At 53.5% G+C, this 18,252-nt stretch overlaps 1 protein-coding gene across 1 annotated transcript in view; it reads left to right on the forward strand.

The window, feature by feature from the left end:
• The first annotated feature begins 12,201 nt into the window (after positions 1 to 12,201).
• Positions 12,202 to 18,252, forward strand: part of LHX4 (LIM homeobox 4) — a 42,616-nt gene continuing 36,565 nt past the window's right edge. Inside the window, exon 1 of the mRNA XM_068538400.1 lies at positions 12,202 to 12,277. Coding sequence (XP_068394501.1) covers positions 12,202 to 12,277 — 76 coding nt within the window. The remainder of the gene's footprint in view (positions 12,278 to 18,252) is intronic.

Below are 18,252 nucleotides of genomic sequence, written 5' to 3' on the forward strand. Positions count from 1 at the left end.
TGTCAAGGACAGGGCCCAAGGCTGTCATAACAACATTTATTACCATCTACACAGCACCTGATCAGGGCCAGGCCCTGAGCGCAATTATTTCAGGTGTAATCCTGAGGCAGGTGTTGCTCTCTCCGTTTTCCTGCGGTTGAGTAACTTGCCCAAGGTCTCCAGCGCTGAGGCCGCTAGTAAATGAGATCGCCTTTGGAGAGCACAGCTAGTGAGAATCAACGGTGCTTGAATGCCTTCTCAGAGCCGCCCAAGAGGATCCCCATGACTGAGTGGCTGGGACAAGTTACGGGCACCCGCGCTAAGGGCAGGAATGTGTATTATCACGGATGCTGTTGTCATGACAATGCTGGAACCCCAGGAGGGACCTGCCCCATGTTAGCACAGGGTTGAGGGGAGGGCGTTCTCAGGAAGCAGGGGCCTTGTCCACACTAGCTGGTGTGTCCGCGGCCAGAAAGCCTGGACCCTGAGGGACCTGGGCAACCTCCACGGGGAGGGCGCCAGGCTATCTGCAACACCAGCCGGCTCCTGGGGCTCACCTGTACCTTCAGGGGCTAAACCCACACCCTGACAGTTGAGCAGGAGGCAGGGGTGGGTGGGACTCACTGGAGCCCATCCCTGGGCGGCAGTAGCTTCTCTGAGAGAGAACCTGGGCTGGAGAAATGGGCAGAGCAGTCCTGGGCTTCTCCCCCCTGCAATGAACAGCGTGACTATCCTGCACGCAGCCTCCAGACTGGGGACATCCCGTACTCCGCACAGCACGGACTTCCTCTTTCTCTCCCTCCCTTTCTGAACACCCCCTCTGCTGTCCTCCCCACAGAACACAAATTTCTTGCTATTTGGGCTAGTGCAACCACCCCAGCAATATAAAGACAGGGTTTAACCCTTGGTTTAAAAGTCAAGTTCGCTTGGGGCTGAAATTCTATGTGCTCAAGGCACTTGGGGGAGCCTTAGACGAGCCCTCAAGAGGAGGGTCACATACAACAGAATAATTCCGGCCGCAGGTCAGAGACAATGCTCCACTATGTGTTCTCAGAGCGCATTTTATGTTGCCTGCACTGATGTTTCTCCTCCTTCTGGAAACTACGTGCCGGCTCTCCTCGTGATACATTTCAGGTGCTTTTGTTAAGCAGGTGAAATGACTTTACAGCCAGAAATTGAAGGAAATCAAGCAAACTCTTTCAATACCAAGGAGAGGAGGCACCATCTCTTCGTGGGGCTGATGGCCGGCAGGGTCCAGAGGATGGTCCAGCTGGTTGACACTGGCCCGTGAATCAGGGACCTAACCCTGGTGAATCAGGTACCACTGGTGCTAGGAAGTAGGGGGCTGGTAAGTGGGCCTCAGTCACAGGGCCTCAATCTAGACCTTTCCGCCAAAGCTTGGATACGGTGTGACGGGTATTAACACGCAACCAATAGCTAATAATAATATCCTGAACATTTGTTGAACTCAGTATGTGCATTTAGGCAGCACAACAGCCCCGTAAAGCACTTGATATTACTATGATGCCCATTTTACAGATGAATTTATTTTACCAGTTACTATTCCATTACATTAATTTATCATTACAGTGGACATTCTCCAAGTGTCATCACTTGTATTTCTCTGTACCTACTCCCTGGTGCCAAATTCTGCCCATTCAAACCCTACCTCTTTGTCCATCTCCTCACTTTTACTTGCGCCCTTTCGCTCACGGGATCCCCTTCTCTTCCCCCTTCTCCTCCTCTCCAGATCCTTCCCATCTTCCAGCCATCTGACCACCCGGTGCCCAGTGGTCTCCTTCATCTGACCTCTGACCTCCCCCATCCCTGCCCCAGGCCTAAGCAGTGGGAATCCCAGCTCGGTCCTCCCTGGCCTTGCCTGTCCTTGTTTTCGTCCCGTGCGCTAGGAGAACTGCCAGGGGCTCACACCCTCTTGGCCACTTTCAAAGAGCCTGGGGGGCCATGAGTGGTGAGAGAAGGGTCCTCCCAGGGTGGGCTGGGGGCAGGAAAGGGAAGCAGGGGAGGTTGGGCCCCCAGAGGCCACAGGCCCGTCTCCCCCAGCTGAGGGAGAGAGCTCACCAGGCTCTGGGGTGGAGGTGCTGGGCTGAGCTAATCACCTAAATGGACGCAGGCTGTTGAGAGACAGGCTCTATTCCCTAATAGAATTTGCCCTCAAGTGCAATTTAATTTTCTCTGAGGCGGTCTCTAGCCCCTCTGCTACCCTCCCCCAGACAGACCCTCATTTCCCCAGCTTCCAAGGGGGAGCAGAGCACCTTTCCTCGGAGGAAAGAGGAGAAGGGCCTCCCCTGGGCTCTGTCCCGATCTGTCCGTTCGGCCTCCTCCTTTGGAACAGCCCCGCCCTTGCCCCCCACGCCCCTCCCCCAGCTCCCACCCTAGACGGGGGTGCTGCTCCCCTCCCAGACACTCTCTGACTTTCCTCTAGAGCCGCCTGCACTCAGCACGCGTTGGGAACAGCAGCTCCAGCCTCCAGTCCTCACCATGAAGGCAGAGTCTTCCCCTGACCTCTGGTAAGTTCACATGCTCCGAGAATGCTCTTTGTCCTGCTTAGTGGCAGAGGCGCGGAAAGGAAACAGTCAGGAGGCGGGTGCGGGAGACACTGCAGTGGGAGGATAAGGGCCCACGTGCACACGCGCCCGGGCCCCGGTGGAGGCGGCAGCAATCCACTCGGAGCCCTGTGGTTTGGGGCAGAGCCCGGCTCCCGAGCACCTTGGGGACCCTCCTGCTCCACCACAACCTCTTCTGGGCTGGTTCTCCTTTCCCCGTATGTCCTCGTACCCCCCAGATCTCAGACTGCAGTGCCCTGGAACCTGACTCTGGTCACTGGGAGGATCAGAAGATGTGGGAATCTGGGCTCTGAGCCGTCCTGCTAATTTCAGAGTGGACGTGGGGAGCATCTTTCGAAGCTGCTTGCCATCTCTTTCTCTAAGATCCCGTCGGGCTGTGACAGGGGCTCAGGGAGCTCTATGTACGTTCATCCCTGGCCCGTGCCCATGATCTTGGACTTCTCTCCCAACCCTCCCCCTTCACCCCCCACCCCTCCTAGCAGGGATGGGGTCAAGACCACAAAGAGAACCCTGGGAGAGGAAAGCAGAGGAAAGGGGTGGGGCCCCCAGTGTTAGCTGAGGTGGCTTTCAGGGGAGGCAGGAAGCCTGCGGGGCACAGACTGGTCCCTGGATTCAGGCGACCCTGTGACCATCTTCTTTATCTGGCGAGCCCTGGGGAGGGAACACTAGAATTCCTTTTTCTTTGCCATCAAAGCCTTGAAAAGAGCAGAGGGTGGGGTGAGGATGACGGAGAATGGATGGGTGGCAGGTCAGGGTCAACTGCAAGGGGGCGATGGCCATTCTTCAGGCAGAGCCACCTGCTCAGCCCCGCTGGCTCCCTGCTGCAGCTGAGGTCTCTTCACCAGCGTGCGGGGCCGTCTCTCATGGGGCTCCATTTGTGGGCATCCTCCCCACTCATTCACCAGCAAACACTTATTAGTCCCCTACTCGAAGCCAGAAACTGTGCTAGGTTCTAAGGGGGAAAAATGGGACTGCTGTGTGTGTGTGTGTGTGTGTGTGTGTGTGTGTGTGTGTGTGTGTGTGCGCGCACATGAGCACAGTACAGTCAAGTCAAAACGCCCAGGAACAGCACTGTCCAACAGAAATGTGATGCCAGCCACATGAGTAAGTTTAAGTTTGCTGGTAGCCAAACAAATAGAAAAAATAAATGAAATTAATAATTGATTTTATTTAACCTAATATACCCAAAAGATTAGCATTTCAACATGTAATAATACTTCCTAAAATCTTAATGAGATACTTTACACTCTTTTCTTTGTATTAAGTCTTAGAATCCCACATGCAGTTGACATTTATAGCACATTTCATTTCCTATCAGCCGCATTTCTCAGTAGCCACATGTGACTAGTGGCTTCTGTATTGGATAGCGGTGCCCTAGAGCATGCCCACACACAGTGGCGTCCACGGGCCAGCAGGAAGGGCATGGCCTGGCAACTTGCTAGAAATGCAGAATCTCAGGTCCCAGACCTGCTGAATCAGAATCTGTATTTAAACAAAACTCCCAGGTGATTTATGCACACTGTAAATCCGAGGATCCTGTGTGTGCAGGGGCAGGGAAGTAGAATGGACTTTTACGGAGCATTTGCTTTAGGGGCTTTTCATATTAGACCTCATATGATCCCCAACAACCCCTTCTTAGGAGAATTATCTGAGTATTATCATCCCCAGCTAACACAGGAAAACAGAGGCTGGGACAGCTCAACTTCTCACAGCCACAAAGCTCAGATGTAGAGTAGATCCAGGGTTTGTGTCTTCTATGGAATGCTTCCTCGGTGAGGTCTTGGGGAAATACTTTGCCCCCCAAAGCTCTCAGTATTTCTTCCTTGACCGTCCAAAATGGCCATAGTCACAGTATGTCGTTGTCCCTTCACTGCAGGCAGAAAGTTTTGGTAATGAAGGGCAGGCCCCTTCCCAGTGAACCAGGGCTGTGAAGAGAGGAGATGGCCAAGCAGTGAGAGAAGTAAAAGAAGTTCCTCGTCCTTATACACTCACAATAGCGGGCATCTGTGGGGGACTTTCCATGTGCCAGGCCCTGTGCTAACAGCTGGAGCCCTCCTGTGACAATACGACCAGGCAGGAACTAGCACTCTCCACATGCCAGTCAGTAAGTGGAGGCTCAGAGTGGGTCACCCTCCAGCAGTCAGCGAACCTGAAGTCCATCTGGTCTCGGGGTTGGGAGTCTGAGCCCCGCCTCACCACTTCTCACATGAACCCCACCCCTACCCCGGCCTTTCTCCTGTCACCTCTGCCCACATCTGGCACATTCATGTTTTTTTGGTTGTAAGTCAGTTCCTGAGAGGAAACTGCTGAGTTAAGTTCCTCCAGTAAAAGTTCTTTCACCAAGATGATGACAGGGTTGTTTTATAGATTAGCCTTGACACCTGCAGCTATCTTCAAATGGATCCAGGCTGGACTTTCCACCCCTCTTCCTCCTGCTCCCCTTTTATAGCCTCCTCCTTAGAAGCTGAGACAACAGATCATCAGGTTAGAGGCTCTGGGAGTGGGCCCTGGTATGGTAGTGTAGACAGCCCCACATTTTTGCACTGTTTCCTCATCGGTAATGTGGTCGGATTACGATGGGCCCTACCTACCTTGTGAGGCTTGGGTGAGAAAAGGTGTGGGAAGGCCCTTAACCAGCTATAAAGCACCACAAAAATGTTGGTCACTGAATCATTCTTGGATTCAGGATGCCCCTGGGTCCTGGAGACTGAAGAGGGAAATGGGGTGGGGAGAAAGGGTGTCAGCTGTGCAACATCTGGAGTCCAAGTTCTTTCTTTAAATGAACTTGGATATTAGGTCAACTTTAAAAACAAAGGCAAAGAGAGCATAATTGCAGGTTGTGTGGGCAGAGTGGCTTCTGAAGAGAAGATATAGCATCGAGTATCTCAGTGTGCCATGGAGAGGCTGTTTGGGGAAGGATGCAGAAAGAGCAGATCCCAGTTACTGACTACGACTGTGGGTCACCTTATTAACAACCACCACAATGACATCTGATTGCCTTCTGTGTGTTGAGCACAGGGCTCTGGGGTTTATATGCATTATCTCTAATCCAACAAGCACCCTGCAATGCAGGGGAGGCGTTTCCCAATTTTACAGATGAGGAAAGAAGTTGGCAAGATTAAGTAACTTGCCCTAGGCGTCAAGTGAGCCCTGATGGTCTGACCCATTGCATCAGAAGGCTATTTTCAGGGAACCCTTCTCCCAGCCACCACCCAGCTGTACCATCCTGTCTCCTTTGCTTGGTACAAAACCTGCCTGTTTCCATAGTGGAGGGGGAGCTTTTCACAAGATGGTTAAAATTTCACCAAGGAGTAATTTTGGCACCTTGACCTCAGCTTGTGACCATGTTGTAAGAGTAGGTCTCCTCCACCTCCAAAAGGGGGGGAAAAAAAAACCAATCATGGGTCTCTCTCCCAACTAACATTTTTAGGAAAGAAGAGCTCCCAAGTTCTAGTCTTTGCTTGAAAGTTCCAAGAGAGTTTCTTGCCTCTTGGTTTCTCCCATAAATATAAAACAAGAGAAAGAAAAACAGGCAAAATACTACAGAGGGGGCACAATAATGATGCCAGCCAACATTTCTAGGGAAAAGCTCCCTAGGTGCTTCAGGTGACCATCTGTGAGGAGAGTACTATTGTTATTTAGCCATTGAGAAGGCAAAGCAAGGAAACTGCCAAAGGTTACCCCAATTAGGATGTACACAAGTTGGGATTTGAATGCAGGTACTCTGAGCCCAGAACCCAAATGTCTGCTAACCCAGTCTCTGACTCCCTCCCAGCACAAGGAAGGCAGATGCACCTGGGGAACTTTGCTGACACTGTGTCACAGGCAGGCTGGGAATCCTGGAGCAATGTAGGCTACGGACTATCTGCACCTGACACCCCGGTCATTGTCTTCCAGGGCCCAGCCAGAAGCTGGCATTCAATAGATGTTCAGTGAATGCATGAATTAAGAAATAATCTAAAATACTCTAGATTTTTGATAGGAAATTGAAAGAATTCCCCTGCTCCCCATACGCATAAGCCATGGGGTATGATAGCTGCACGGGTGGATCTCAGAGGATTTGGCCTTGGCAGGTAATGTACTCTGTGTGGACCCACCACCTGGCTATGCCCAGGAACCTGCAAATAAAAGTTACTTTATGGTGCTGCCAGAAATATAACCGGACTACCTATGACAATACCCTGGCTCCAATTCTTACTACCTGTGCAACCTTGGGCACATCACTTGACCTCTCTGTGCTGACTCAGTTTCTTCATCTGATGGAGATAATAATAGTTCCTGCCTCAGGGGATTTGTGAGGATTGAATGAGTTAACATATACAGAGCACTTAGAGCAGTGCCGGAGACATAAGGGTTAGCTTTTGTCACTTTCCTTCTTTCTCTAAGGATCCCAGTGCCCTTTACTTATTCCGTTTCTCAGCCACTTATTGACTCATAATCTCATTTTAAGAGTTAGATGTCCAAGTACAGGACCATCTCTTTTCCATGTCCCTTAAATTCCTGTGTCAAGGACACAGGGCAGGTTTAAGATGAGCAGCAACTAATCAGCATTCCAGCGGGGAGAGATCCCTGGAAGATTCTGGGAAGAGAAGGAGACAAATGACAAAGTGGTGGGCTCACAAAAGGGGCCTGTGACAAATGACTGGGATGACTGGGTGGACAGATGGAGAAGAGCAAAGGCCCCTGTCCTTTCATTGGAGAACTCCTTGTGGCTCCCCGAACAAGACAGTGACTCCCCAGGGGCTGGGCTTAGGGTTTGTCTCCCTGGTTTTCTCTGCTGGGATGACTAATATGGACCGGGGCAGAGGGTCTATATCAATCTAGCCCAGCAGAAAAATGAATGAAAATTGAATTCCCCAAGGAGAATCGGGGAGCTGTTATCCAGACAGAGATAAATCAAAGAATGCCACAAAGACAGGGGGAGCAGGATTCCAACAGCAGGAGAATAATTAAGGAAACAGTTTCAAAATGCAAATGATAAAAGAGGGTTTGAGAGGAATAAGGACACGGAGGAAATAATTGGAGATGGGGTGACAAGGAGCAGGGGCAGCGAATTCATCCCTCAATGGAGAAAGAGACTGGGCTTCAGGATTCCTGGTGTCTGAGGGTGGACTTGCCCACTCTGTGAAGTTCCTAAAATGCAAGGGTTAGAAGACACACAAGTCTGCTGTGCAGAGTGGAAAGAGCACCAGATTGGGAGTCAAAGGCTGGATTTAATTTCCAGTTGACTCTGCAACTTATTAGCAGTGTGACCTTAGGCAAACCACTTAACTTCTCCGTTCCCTGATAATCATACCCAAGCCCAGGCATGATTATGAAGATCAAATGAGATAAAATATGTGGAGGAACTTTGTAAAATGTAAAGATGAATGCAAGCTTTAATCATTTTCTTAAGTTGAGTTTCTGGAGATTCTTCCCTTAGAACTGGATCCACTAACATGTTGGGTTTGGTTCCCAGAAATGTAATATGTAAATGTCCAGAAAGTACCGGATACTCTTACTGGCTATTGACCGACTGCCCTGACAGAACTTAGACCTGGGGAAAGCCACATCGCCACCAGGCCATCCTCTGGTACCCACCCTCCCATTGGGTTGTAGCTGGAAGGCACAGGTCTGAGGAGGCTTTGAGGACCATTGCTCCTGGGAGGTCACCTGCCAGCCACGGGCAGCCTTCAGTGGGAAAAGCCCTGAGTCAGCTCAGAGGTTTAAGTCCGAACAGATGCACCCCAATGGCCTTCCTGGGCTATTCCACAGTAGAGATTATCTGTCTTCTGTGGCAATCAGCCATTCTTCCATTCTGTGGAGGGTAGAGACTAGCTTAGCCCCTGTTAACCTCAGTTTTTTCATCCACCAATACCACTTATTGAACTGTTGTGAATAATAGGTGGAATTATACATGTAGAAGCACTTACCCTGGTGCCTGGAACAGTTTTGAACTTTCAATAAATGTTGGTTATTATTATTACCACCATATGCTGTTATGTTGTTATCATTATTGCTATCTGCAGCAGCAGCAGGCACTAAAAAATACATTTAAGGAAAGATTTTTATTGGGGATTCATTATTAGATGGGAAAGCTAAGGCTCCAGGAAGAAAGTGAAATACCTTGGCAGATGTAGATGTTAGTGGAAGACTTGGGAATGGGACTCAGCTCATACCAGGAGGCAAATACCTCTAGAAAAGTTTAGGAATGTAACAAGGGCGTTTATTCGTGGAGCTACATTGCGTGTACATGTGGGAACACAGAGGGGTGTGGGGGGAGCAGTTGCTCACAAGGTCAAGAACTGAGAGCCAAACGGATCTCCCAGGCCTCCTCTGCCATTGGATAGACTTGAAAGTGGCATCCCCTGAACCAGCCCTGGGCACAGGAGAGTCTCCACCACAGTAATACTGCCCCTCACCCAGTGAATGACTAGTGACATGCAGTGGGAAGAGGGCAGGAGCTGCAGAGAGCATTTAAAAATGTAATATTAAATTATAAAAGTAATTACCACATATGCCCTACATTTCACTGCATATAAATATTTTATCTTTACTAATATTACTGAAAACATATAACAACTTTACCGTAAATCTGAAAAAGAGAAGAAAGAAAAAATTTCCTAAAATACATCTCCCTAATATACTTTTTTCCATAATGTACTTCTGAATAGCATTCTGATATATTTCCTTCCAGTTTGTCCCCAGTGTTTTTGAAAACAACTTTTATTAGTTTTTTTCTGCTTTATAAAATAATGTGCTCATTGAGGAAACTGAAAAAAGCAAAAAGAAGAAAATAAAAATTATAATGTACAGGTAACCACTTTTATATTTATATATATTTCTATTTATGCTTCTTTTAAAAAATTATTCTAAAGTTCATACTGCTTCATATTTTCTTTTTTCCCTCACTTCCTTATAAACCTCAAACACTTTTCTACATTATTACTCTTGTGTTGTATTTTCTAATGACTATAACATTCCATTTTATATACTCTAATAATCCCCTGTTGTTGGATATGTAGGTTATTCTCTTTTTTAAACGTCCTTGCAACTGTATCATTATAAATATTCTTGATTATTTACTGTGGACAAATTTTCATATGGATTGGGTCAAATCCATCACACTGTTGGGCTATAAAAGATATTGCCAAAATGCCCTCAGAGGACATTGTCCCTCTTTGCACACCCACCAGGAAACTGTTTTCTAATTTCTGCACACCCTAGCCAACAATGGGATTATCACTGCTTTTACCTTTAACATTTTTACATACTTATAATCATACAATAGTGCATTCTGCTTTTTAAAAAATTTAGTATTTTACAAGCATTTCCATGTTGCTAGGTTTCATAATTAGTTTCAATAATTGTATATTACTTTTCTTTTGTTGGATATTTAGGTTATTTTTCTCCAAAATGTAATGCTGTAATAAGCATCTTCACGTATGAAACTTGTTTCGAATTTTATTATTTCTGTGGAATAGACACTCAAAAGTGGAATTACATGAGCTAAAGGGTATGAAAAATTTATGGGTTTGATACATATTGCCTAATTGCTTTCCAAACGAATTTAAGAGCTTATAAGCACACCAGCAATATTTGTGAGAGTAGCAGTACCAAATAACCTTCACCAGCACTGAATTCTACGATCCGCCCCCCTTTATTCATTGAACAGACAAAAAAGGTGTTAAGTGCTACGATGCTTTGTTTTTCCTGTCTTTGATTCTTAATGAGGCTGGCATTTCCTCGTGTTTGTTTACTAGCTAAATTTTTGTAGAAAACATTTTGGCAAACACTGAAAATGTCACCGGGTTCTTGGCTTTTTTCCTGTGCACTGGAGTTACCTCGCAGGTAAACAGGGCAAGAGATGATGCCAACCCAGTACTAGGTCACATAGAAGTCATTGTGACTTCATTGAAAACAACTTCTAAGCGCTGACAGCCATGCCATCCGCTCCCACACTCATGCTTGTCCCTCACCAACCCTGGTGCCCCCTTCTTGGAGACAACGCCAGGAGAAAAAGCAGGGGACACGCTGGAAAGTTGGAGAGAGCACACAGTTCCCTTTCCCACCCAGGCTGGACCCCACTAGGCTGGGATTACACATCTGTCTACATCTCTAGAACGAATTCCGAGTGGCGGTGTCGCGAGCTCTGGGATCCAGAAAGCCGCCGGGTCCGGGGGATGGGTGTCCCGCGTCTGCCGGTCAGGCGGCGTAGAGAATCTGATGAAGCATGAGGAAACCTCGGCGGAGACCTGTCCCAGCGGTGGGCCTTCTGTTTTATTTCCTCCAGGAACTCGCGTTGAGAATTGGGGTGTGTGTGTGTGTGTGTTGTAAATACCGTAAAACACGCACGCCTTTGCTGGTTAGCCCCTGGGGTGGGGTGCTCGCTGCCGCCCCGCACGCACGAGGTGGGGAATTGTTCAAAACGCCCGCGGTCGCAGCGCTGAGCAGAGCGGTCTCTGAGGACCGAGGGCAGACAAGCTGAGCGGACGCGGGCAGAGCAGTCGGGACGGGGCGGGGAAGGACTTAAGAGCCGACTCGGGGCTGCAGGCCGCGGCGTGCGGGGGCGCGCACCGGGGGCCCGCGCCCCGCCACCTCCGTGCGCAGCCCCTGGCTGCTCTCCTCGGCCCGCCGCAGCCCGCTGCGTGACTCGCGCGTTCCGGGCTGAGTACGGGCCGTCCCTGGCCCGGCCTCAGCCGGACGCGGGGGAGAGCGAGCAAGGGCTGGGAAGCGCCGGCGGGAAAGGAATTGGCCGGAGGAGAGGAGGAGGAGGAGGAGGAGGAGGAGGAGGAGGATGGAGCCATCTAGTTACGGAGCACGCTCGGTCCGGCCGAGAGAAGCCCGGGACCACGAGAGCGCGACGGGAAGACACCGCCGTGCGACCCCGGCCTCCGGAGCGCCTGCCCCGCCCTTCCCCGCCCCGTGGTTCGAACGGAGGGGCGGAGAGGACACGAGCCGCCGGCTGAGGCCGAAACCCCGGGAGGACCCACGGAAACCTGCAAACCCCAGACGCGGCCGTCCGGGACCACCTGCTGCCGCGGCCAAGCCAGCTGCAGTATTTATACACGGGGCGCTAGCCCGCACCGCGGGGAGCAGGGGGAACGGCCCGTGAGGCCCCGCCCCGCTCCATGCGGTCCGGCCCTCCTGCCCGGCCGGCCTCTCTCGGGGCGCTAGCACCACCACTCGGGCCTGGGTCCGCCGCTCGCTGCCGGGTGGGGGGCTTGGCTGAAGGGCGGGCCTCCCTGCGGAAAGCGACGTCACGGCCGTTCCTGCAGTGTGAATGAATCAAAATGCCTGGGTGACCGCGGCCTCCTGGGCGGCCGGCACGCGAAGGGTGGAGGGGGAGGGGGAGAGAAGCGGGCGGGGGGAGGGAGGAGGGGAAAAAAGCCAGAGCTGCAGCAACAGCGTCTCCTCAACCCGGGATGTGCACCAACCCGGGAGAGCGAGATCAAAGGGATTTGAAACAGACCGAGGACTGGCTGGGGGAGGGGGCCAGGCAGCCTGTGGAATCCTCCTGTAGAGGCAGAGGGTCCGGCTTCCACCGTGACTTCGGCGGTCTGGTTGGGTTTTTTATTATTTTCAAATTTCTGAATCCAGCTTGAGCGAGAGAACGAGAGATCTCCGTAGACTGCGACTCGCTGGCTCTCGCTCGGAGATGATGCAGAGCGCAGCTGTCCCCGCGGAGGGGGCTGTCAAGGGGCTCCCGGAGATGCTTGGTGTGCCGATGCAACGTAAGACACCCCCCTTTCTCGCTGACTTAATTTGATAACAAGACGGCCGGCAGCTTTGGCCGATTTGGGGCGGGCCGGACGCTGCGCGTAGCCTGGACCGGAGGGGACGGGCGGGGCGAGGGGCCGGCGGCCCGGGCGCAGAGGCGGTCACAGGGCAGGGGCACCAGCCAGAGTGCGTTTGAAGGGCCTGGCCCTTGGCGTTTTGGGGCCGAAAGTGAGAGCCTCCCGGATGGTGCTTGAGGCGAGCCGAGGGATACCGAACCCCGCATCCCCAGCCCATGGTTTTTCTAGGAGCCTTGGGGAGAGTGCTGTCTGGGGACAGACACCAGAGGAACGAGCTGCAGGCCAGGCCTAAGCGCTGGGGTGGTCCCCCAAACCCTCCTCCCCCGCCGGGGGAGGGGGGCTACGGTCAAAGCTCGCAGTACCGCTAGTGCAACTTCACCCCAGCTGGCGGGAAGTTGGAGAGCGCGTCCCCCGCCCCCGGGGCTGGCGGCGCAGAAGCCCAGGCCACACGCTCTGTCCCCGCGCGCAGGGCGTGCGCGCCTGGTGCGTCCCCAGCTGCTGCTGTCCGCGGCGCCCGCCGCCTGCGCCGCCAGGGACTGCTGGCTCCTGGTGAGGAAGTCCACTCGCCATATTCCAGCTAGCCAAGGAATGAAGGGAGGGAGAAGCACCGGGACGAAGTTGTGAACTGGGGGTACAGCCTTGGCACACGCGAGAGCAGGCTCTCAGTATGGTTCGGACTCGGGAGGGGAGAGACAAGGGTGTGCTGGCGCTTTCTTTCCCGTGCCCGAAATTAGGAAGGCGGCCGGAGCTCGGGGCTTGTTTATCCTCAGGTGCGTGCGTGCGTGTGTGTGTGTGTGTGTGTGTGTGTGTGCGTGTGCGCGCGCGCGCGCGCAGGGATTTTCCCGGTGAGAATTTTCTCTGTTCCTTACTGGTGAACGATGAGTCTTTGATGGAGAATCTGTGCGGAAGCCAGAGCAGGTCCCGTGGCGTCGCGCTCGCTTGGCTGGCGCCGCGTGAGCCCTGGCCCGTAGGCTCGCGGGTTCTGCGGAAAGCCTCTGGGCACGGTAGAGAGAAAAAGGGCTCCCTCACTCCGCTCGCCATGGGGCTGTGCTTCCGCCCGCGACTTCGTCAGTGGACCGGTAGCTACATCCTTGAGGTTTAAGTAAGGACTGGCTCATCCACGGAGGGTGCCTACCTAGGAACTAGGGCGCAGCAGCGCGCCCTCCTGCGCCCCGGCTCTCCATGACACGGTTTCTGCCCCGGCAGTATCTCCAAGGCAGGCTGGCGAGCGTGTCTGTCCCCTCACACCCCTACCCCGCGACTTCCTGGGAAGTTTGTGAGAAGGGACTAGAAAAGGATAGCTTCACTCAAACCTACTTAGGTTGTTCCTTGACTATATACTACAGCTATCTTTTGTATCTTTTTCTGTCAACTGTTGGCAAACAGTTCCAAGTCTGCACCTTGGGGAATTTACCGTTAAGATGTGTCTGTGGAAGGCGTTGGGGATTCACTGACTCCTTACTACCCCAGCCCACCGAAGGCAGGGAGGGAGTGGGTTGTCAGCCCCTGCACAAACACAAACCCTGGCAAAGGTGCTGCAGCTTAAGTTGATTGTACCTCTGCGAGAGTGAGGGGAGTGTGTGAGTGGGCGAAGGTGTGTGTGACTCTTGGGCTCGTTATCCGATACAGCTGTGCTTTAATAGTTGTGGTCCATAGGTGGCCTCTGTTAGGACCGCAATGTAAGACGGTGGGTTTTGCTCTGATAGCCTTTCTTTGGATGCGCAGGACACACTCTCAGATGGTCTCACTTTTTGTTTTTCTTACTCAGAGACAACTTTGATTTTGTCGTCAGGAACTCGATTTCCTAAATTGCCTAGAACTCCCCTTCAGAGCTACAGTTCGCCAGGCCTCGGCGTCTGGGTTGGAACTGTGGAAAACTTAATGAGGTAGAGAAGGGGACTCTCATCCCAGGGTGGTCCAGTGAGGCAAGGCTGAACCAGGAGGGGTTGGCCTGTCCTTCCTTTTGTCTTGCCCTGGTTCTGTGGCCTGGGTTGGAGGAGGCACTGGCCAAAATTTAGGGGACCAATCCCTGAAGGCTTTGGGATCAGCTTTTTTTTTTTCTTTTGGGGATGTGTGTGGATTTTACCCTCCCCCATTGCAGCAGGTCTGGCTTCTGGCTATTAAGCTGTTGGTGCTGGGCACTGGGGGACTGGTCCCCTCTGGCACATATACCCAATCATTTTCTTTCTTGGGGCATCAGACCCAGTAGCCTAAGAATTCCATGGGGGGGGTGGACATGCCCTTGGGCCTCAGGGAGGAAGAGGGGGTAATCTCTGGCTGGGGGTGTTTAAACCTGGTAGTGGAGGAGACAACAGAAAGGCTCTCCCACAGGGGTCCCTCCAACCTGCCAACTGGAAGGGTCATCCGCCACCCCACCACCAGGTTCTGCTTCTTCACCCTGAGCCACCACAGATGGAGCACTTGGCAGCGCAGGTCTAGAGATTCCCCAACCTCAGTGCCTCTGGTGCCCTGGCCTCTAGGGGCGTTTTAGGGGTTGGAATACAGTATAGTCTTTTGCTTTGGAGGGATGGGTGAGGCGCATTCCCTTCAGGAAAACGTTAGCAAATTCTGTAATCATTTCTCTCTCTTGACGGTCTTCTTCCTTACATCCTGTACGCCCCCCCCCCCCCACACACACACACAGCGCCTCCTGACACTGCTCGCTCCTGGGCGGCCTGGTCTTTGGCGCGATTGCCGTCCTCCTGCTTTTCCGCGCAGAGGTTGCGGAGCAGGTCCCGGCCTTCCCGCTCCGACAGCCCCTGGGTCGCCCGATCGGGCCGCGCCCGGCTGGGGCTTCTCCGGACAAGCTCGGGGGTCTTTATCCGTTTGAGGGGCGTAGGCCTGAGCAAGAAGCTCGGGAGAATCCGGAGGGAGGAGGCTGGGAGCAATCCGAGACCAACTTGGGGTAGAGAAATAGAACACCCCGCCCCCCGCCAAAGCTCGGACTGGTGGGCGGGGCAGCCCCACTCCCGCCGCCTCAGGTCAGTGTTTTTTAAGGAACTCGAACCCCGGCTCCTTGCTCTGGGTGGTGGGAGTGCTCTGCAGGAGGCAACACCCTCGACACCCTCGGGGTCACATCCAGCACGCGCAGAATTCCTTGTTTTGTGGGCGCCAGTGGATAGGTTCAAAAAAGGACTTCGTCCTAAACTGATGCGTCCCAGCTACTTGGCCCACGATTTAGGGTGGCTGGTTTCTCTTGTTTCCGGCACAACCTGCCTTTGTCCGGGGTCGTCCCCGCTGCCTCCCTCAGGGCTGCCAAGGTCCGAGTCCCCACAGCGCCTAACCCTGGGCAGCGCTGGGTGCGGTGGCCTCTTAGCCTCCTCCGAACCTCTCTCCTCCCCGAATCCAGCAGTTCCCCCACGCACCTGGGTCCTGTCGGCCCCTCTTGCTGACCAAGACGTTTGGGAATAGTGAGGGACGTCCAGGGAGGTGGGCGTTTTATCCGCCCCTTGCCCTCGGTTTTGGTCCATCTCACACGTAGTCTCCCGGGGCACGCAGGAAAGGACAACGGGTATCCCGGAATGCTGGCTGGAGAGCAGGCCAGCCCCGCGGGAGGAAGGAGTGATTCTCCGGGTCCAGGCTGGGAGTGGTAAATGAGAAGCCAGCCCGGGCGTCTCCCATCCCTTCCTTGTCTCCTAAAAGATCTATCTTGCGCTCATATGAACCCCGAAGCTGTGGGGAAAGGGCATTTGATTTTGTATTTGGTAGGATCTGGGCGAAGGACTTCTCAGGACGCCTCACTACCCTTTCTTCCCTTCCTGGCGCTCCTGCGTGGTGAGGCTCCCTGCACTGGTCGCGTGAGAATCCTCGTCCCCGACCTTATCCTCTTGCAGGCCATTTCTTAAGGGTGGAGTGAACTCACTTCCCGGCGGGCAGTTCTCTCAAACTCTAGAGCAGGGATTTGCTCTTCTTCCCATTCCTGCCTTTTCTCGTGGTGCCAGGAAAAAAAAAAAAGAAAAGAAAAGAAAACGGAAAAAAAATAGATTGAAATTCCATCAGATTCCAATACAAATATCCAAAGAGCAGCCCCCGACGCCACAAACCTCCTTCCCCGCGTCACGAAAATATTGTCAGGGGCGGGCCAACTTTTAAAGTCAGACTGGCTGTCCCCGCCGGCAGATTCGGGCCTCGCGGGTTGGGGATTCAGATTCTCCAACCGCGAGGATCCCGTCCCAGCGTCGGGCCAGAGCCACGCACCAGCCAGAGGGAGTTTGGAGAAACCCGGGTGACTGCGGCCATGCCTCGTTTGGGGTGGCGGGAGGCCGAGGGCGCCCGAGGGGCGCGCTGGCTCCGGCCTCCTCCGTTCCCATGCCTAGATCGGAGAGGGCAGAGAGGGCGGAGGGGAGCCCGCCTGGGAAGCCGCAGTCTCAGGGCGCTCAGGGAGAGGAATTAACGATTTAACCGGGACAAAGAGCAGGCAGGTGGGGCGGGTGAGGGACGAAGGTCTGCACTGAGAGGTCCCATGTCCGTGTCCAGGTAAGACGAAAAGTCGGGACTGAAGAGAGGAGACAGGACCTAACTCGAGTGGTTTCCTCGTTCGGTCGCGGTCCATCCTCGCGGAAAACCAGAGCGAGGCGGGGCCGGGCGGGAGCGGCGTCCTCGGGTCTGGGAGCGCGACCTGCGTGACCTCGCCGCCACCAGGGCAGAGCTCCTCCGCCCCGCGGGCAGGCGCCGGCCTGGGTGGCCCGGGGGACTGACGATGAATTGCATCCAAAAGCGTTTGCTGCGCACCTATGGGCGGCGCACGGTCCTGAGCGAGCCTGCCGCGCGCCCTGGGTTTTTGAGGGCTCGCCAGGGGAGGCAGGTGCGGACAGGGCGGCCCTTCCCGCGGAGCCGGCTTCGCACGCACCGCGTTCAGCCGCCCCGCGTGGAGGTCGCAACTGCGCAGGGGGCAAAAGAGGGACGGCCACCGCGCGGCGCATTCGGCATTTCTGCTCTTTGGCCCTTTCCCTGCGTCCACCTTGCCCGTTCCTCTTCCTAGTTTATTATCCCTAGCGGTCTGGGATTGGCCAAACCCGGAACCAGTTTCCTACCTGTTTGCAACCGGGCAGACTTTTTTCGCGCGGAGAGGCGCGGCAGGTGGGAGCGCGGCCAGAGAGCGGAGACGGTAAGTTCTTTTCCGCATACCCATTTCGCACCAAGAATTTGGGAAGACAAAATTAACCCCCTACGCTGGCGGCACAAGTGTTTCCGTGACTTTTTAACCCTTGAAAGCGGTTCTCACATTTTGGGAGCTGCTCCTCCGGCACAGAGCCTGGAGGCAGCCGGCGGTTCCCTGCGCTGCGCGCGCCCTGCCCGCATTCTCCTCTGGGCTCCCAGCCCTGCTCCCCGCGCTCAGCGGAACTTGAAGAGCGCTTGCAAGGTGGCAGGCTGAAGAGAGACGAGGTCTGTACCTGCGCAGCCGTTGTTGTAAATTAAATTCGACCTGGGGAGGGAATTGGTAACACTGTGTGCCCGGGAAGAAATGGAGCGAGTCGCGGGTTGTACCCACCATCCTACAGAGGAAGCCGCGGCTGGCCTGGCACTCAGCGCAGGCTTCACTCTTTGGGGCTCAGAGGTTGGCTTCATCAAGGATGAGACCTATGGTTTTTGTTTGTTTTTTTTTAAAGAAGGCAGGGCGAATGTCTTTTAAAGGATTCTGAAGGGTGAAACTAATCAGGAAGAAGAATTACTAGCAAAAGCCCGGGCGGGATGAAACCAGGAGCGGCGGGAAGTTAAAGGAAGGAATACCAAAGCTAGTTGTACCTCCCTCTTGACACGCCGAAAACAAAGCGGGGTTAAGACAAGAATGTAGGCTGAATGCTCTGGGGATTAGAGCAACGTGAGTCCTCAAGACATCTTGGGGACCGCCTACGCGACCAAATACCAGGCTCGATTTTTAAAAAATCGAGTCCTAGAGGTGAGGTGGGGGT

Source organism: Eschrichtius robustus, chromosome 3 (genome assembly GCF_028021215.1).
Source record: "Eschrichtius robustus isolate mEscRob2 chromosome 3, mEscRob2.pri, whole genome shotgun sequence".
NCBI classification, from domain to species: Eukaryota; Metazoa; Chordata; class Mammalia; order Artiodactyla; family Eschrichtiidae; genus Eschrichtius; species Eschrichtius robustus.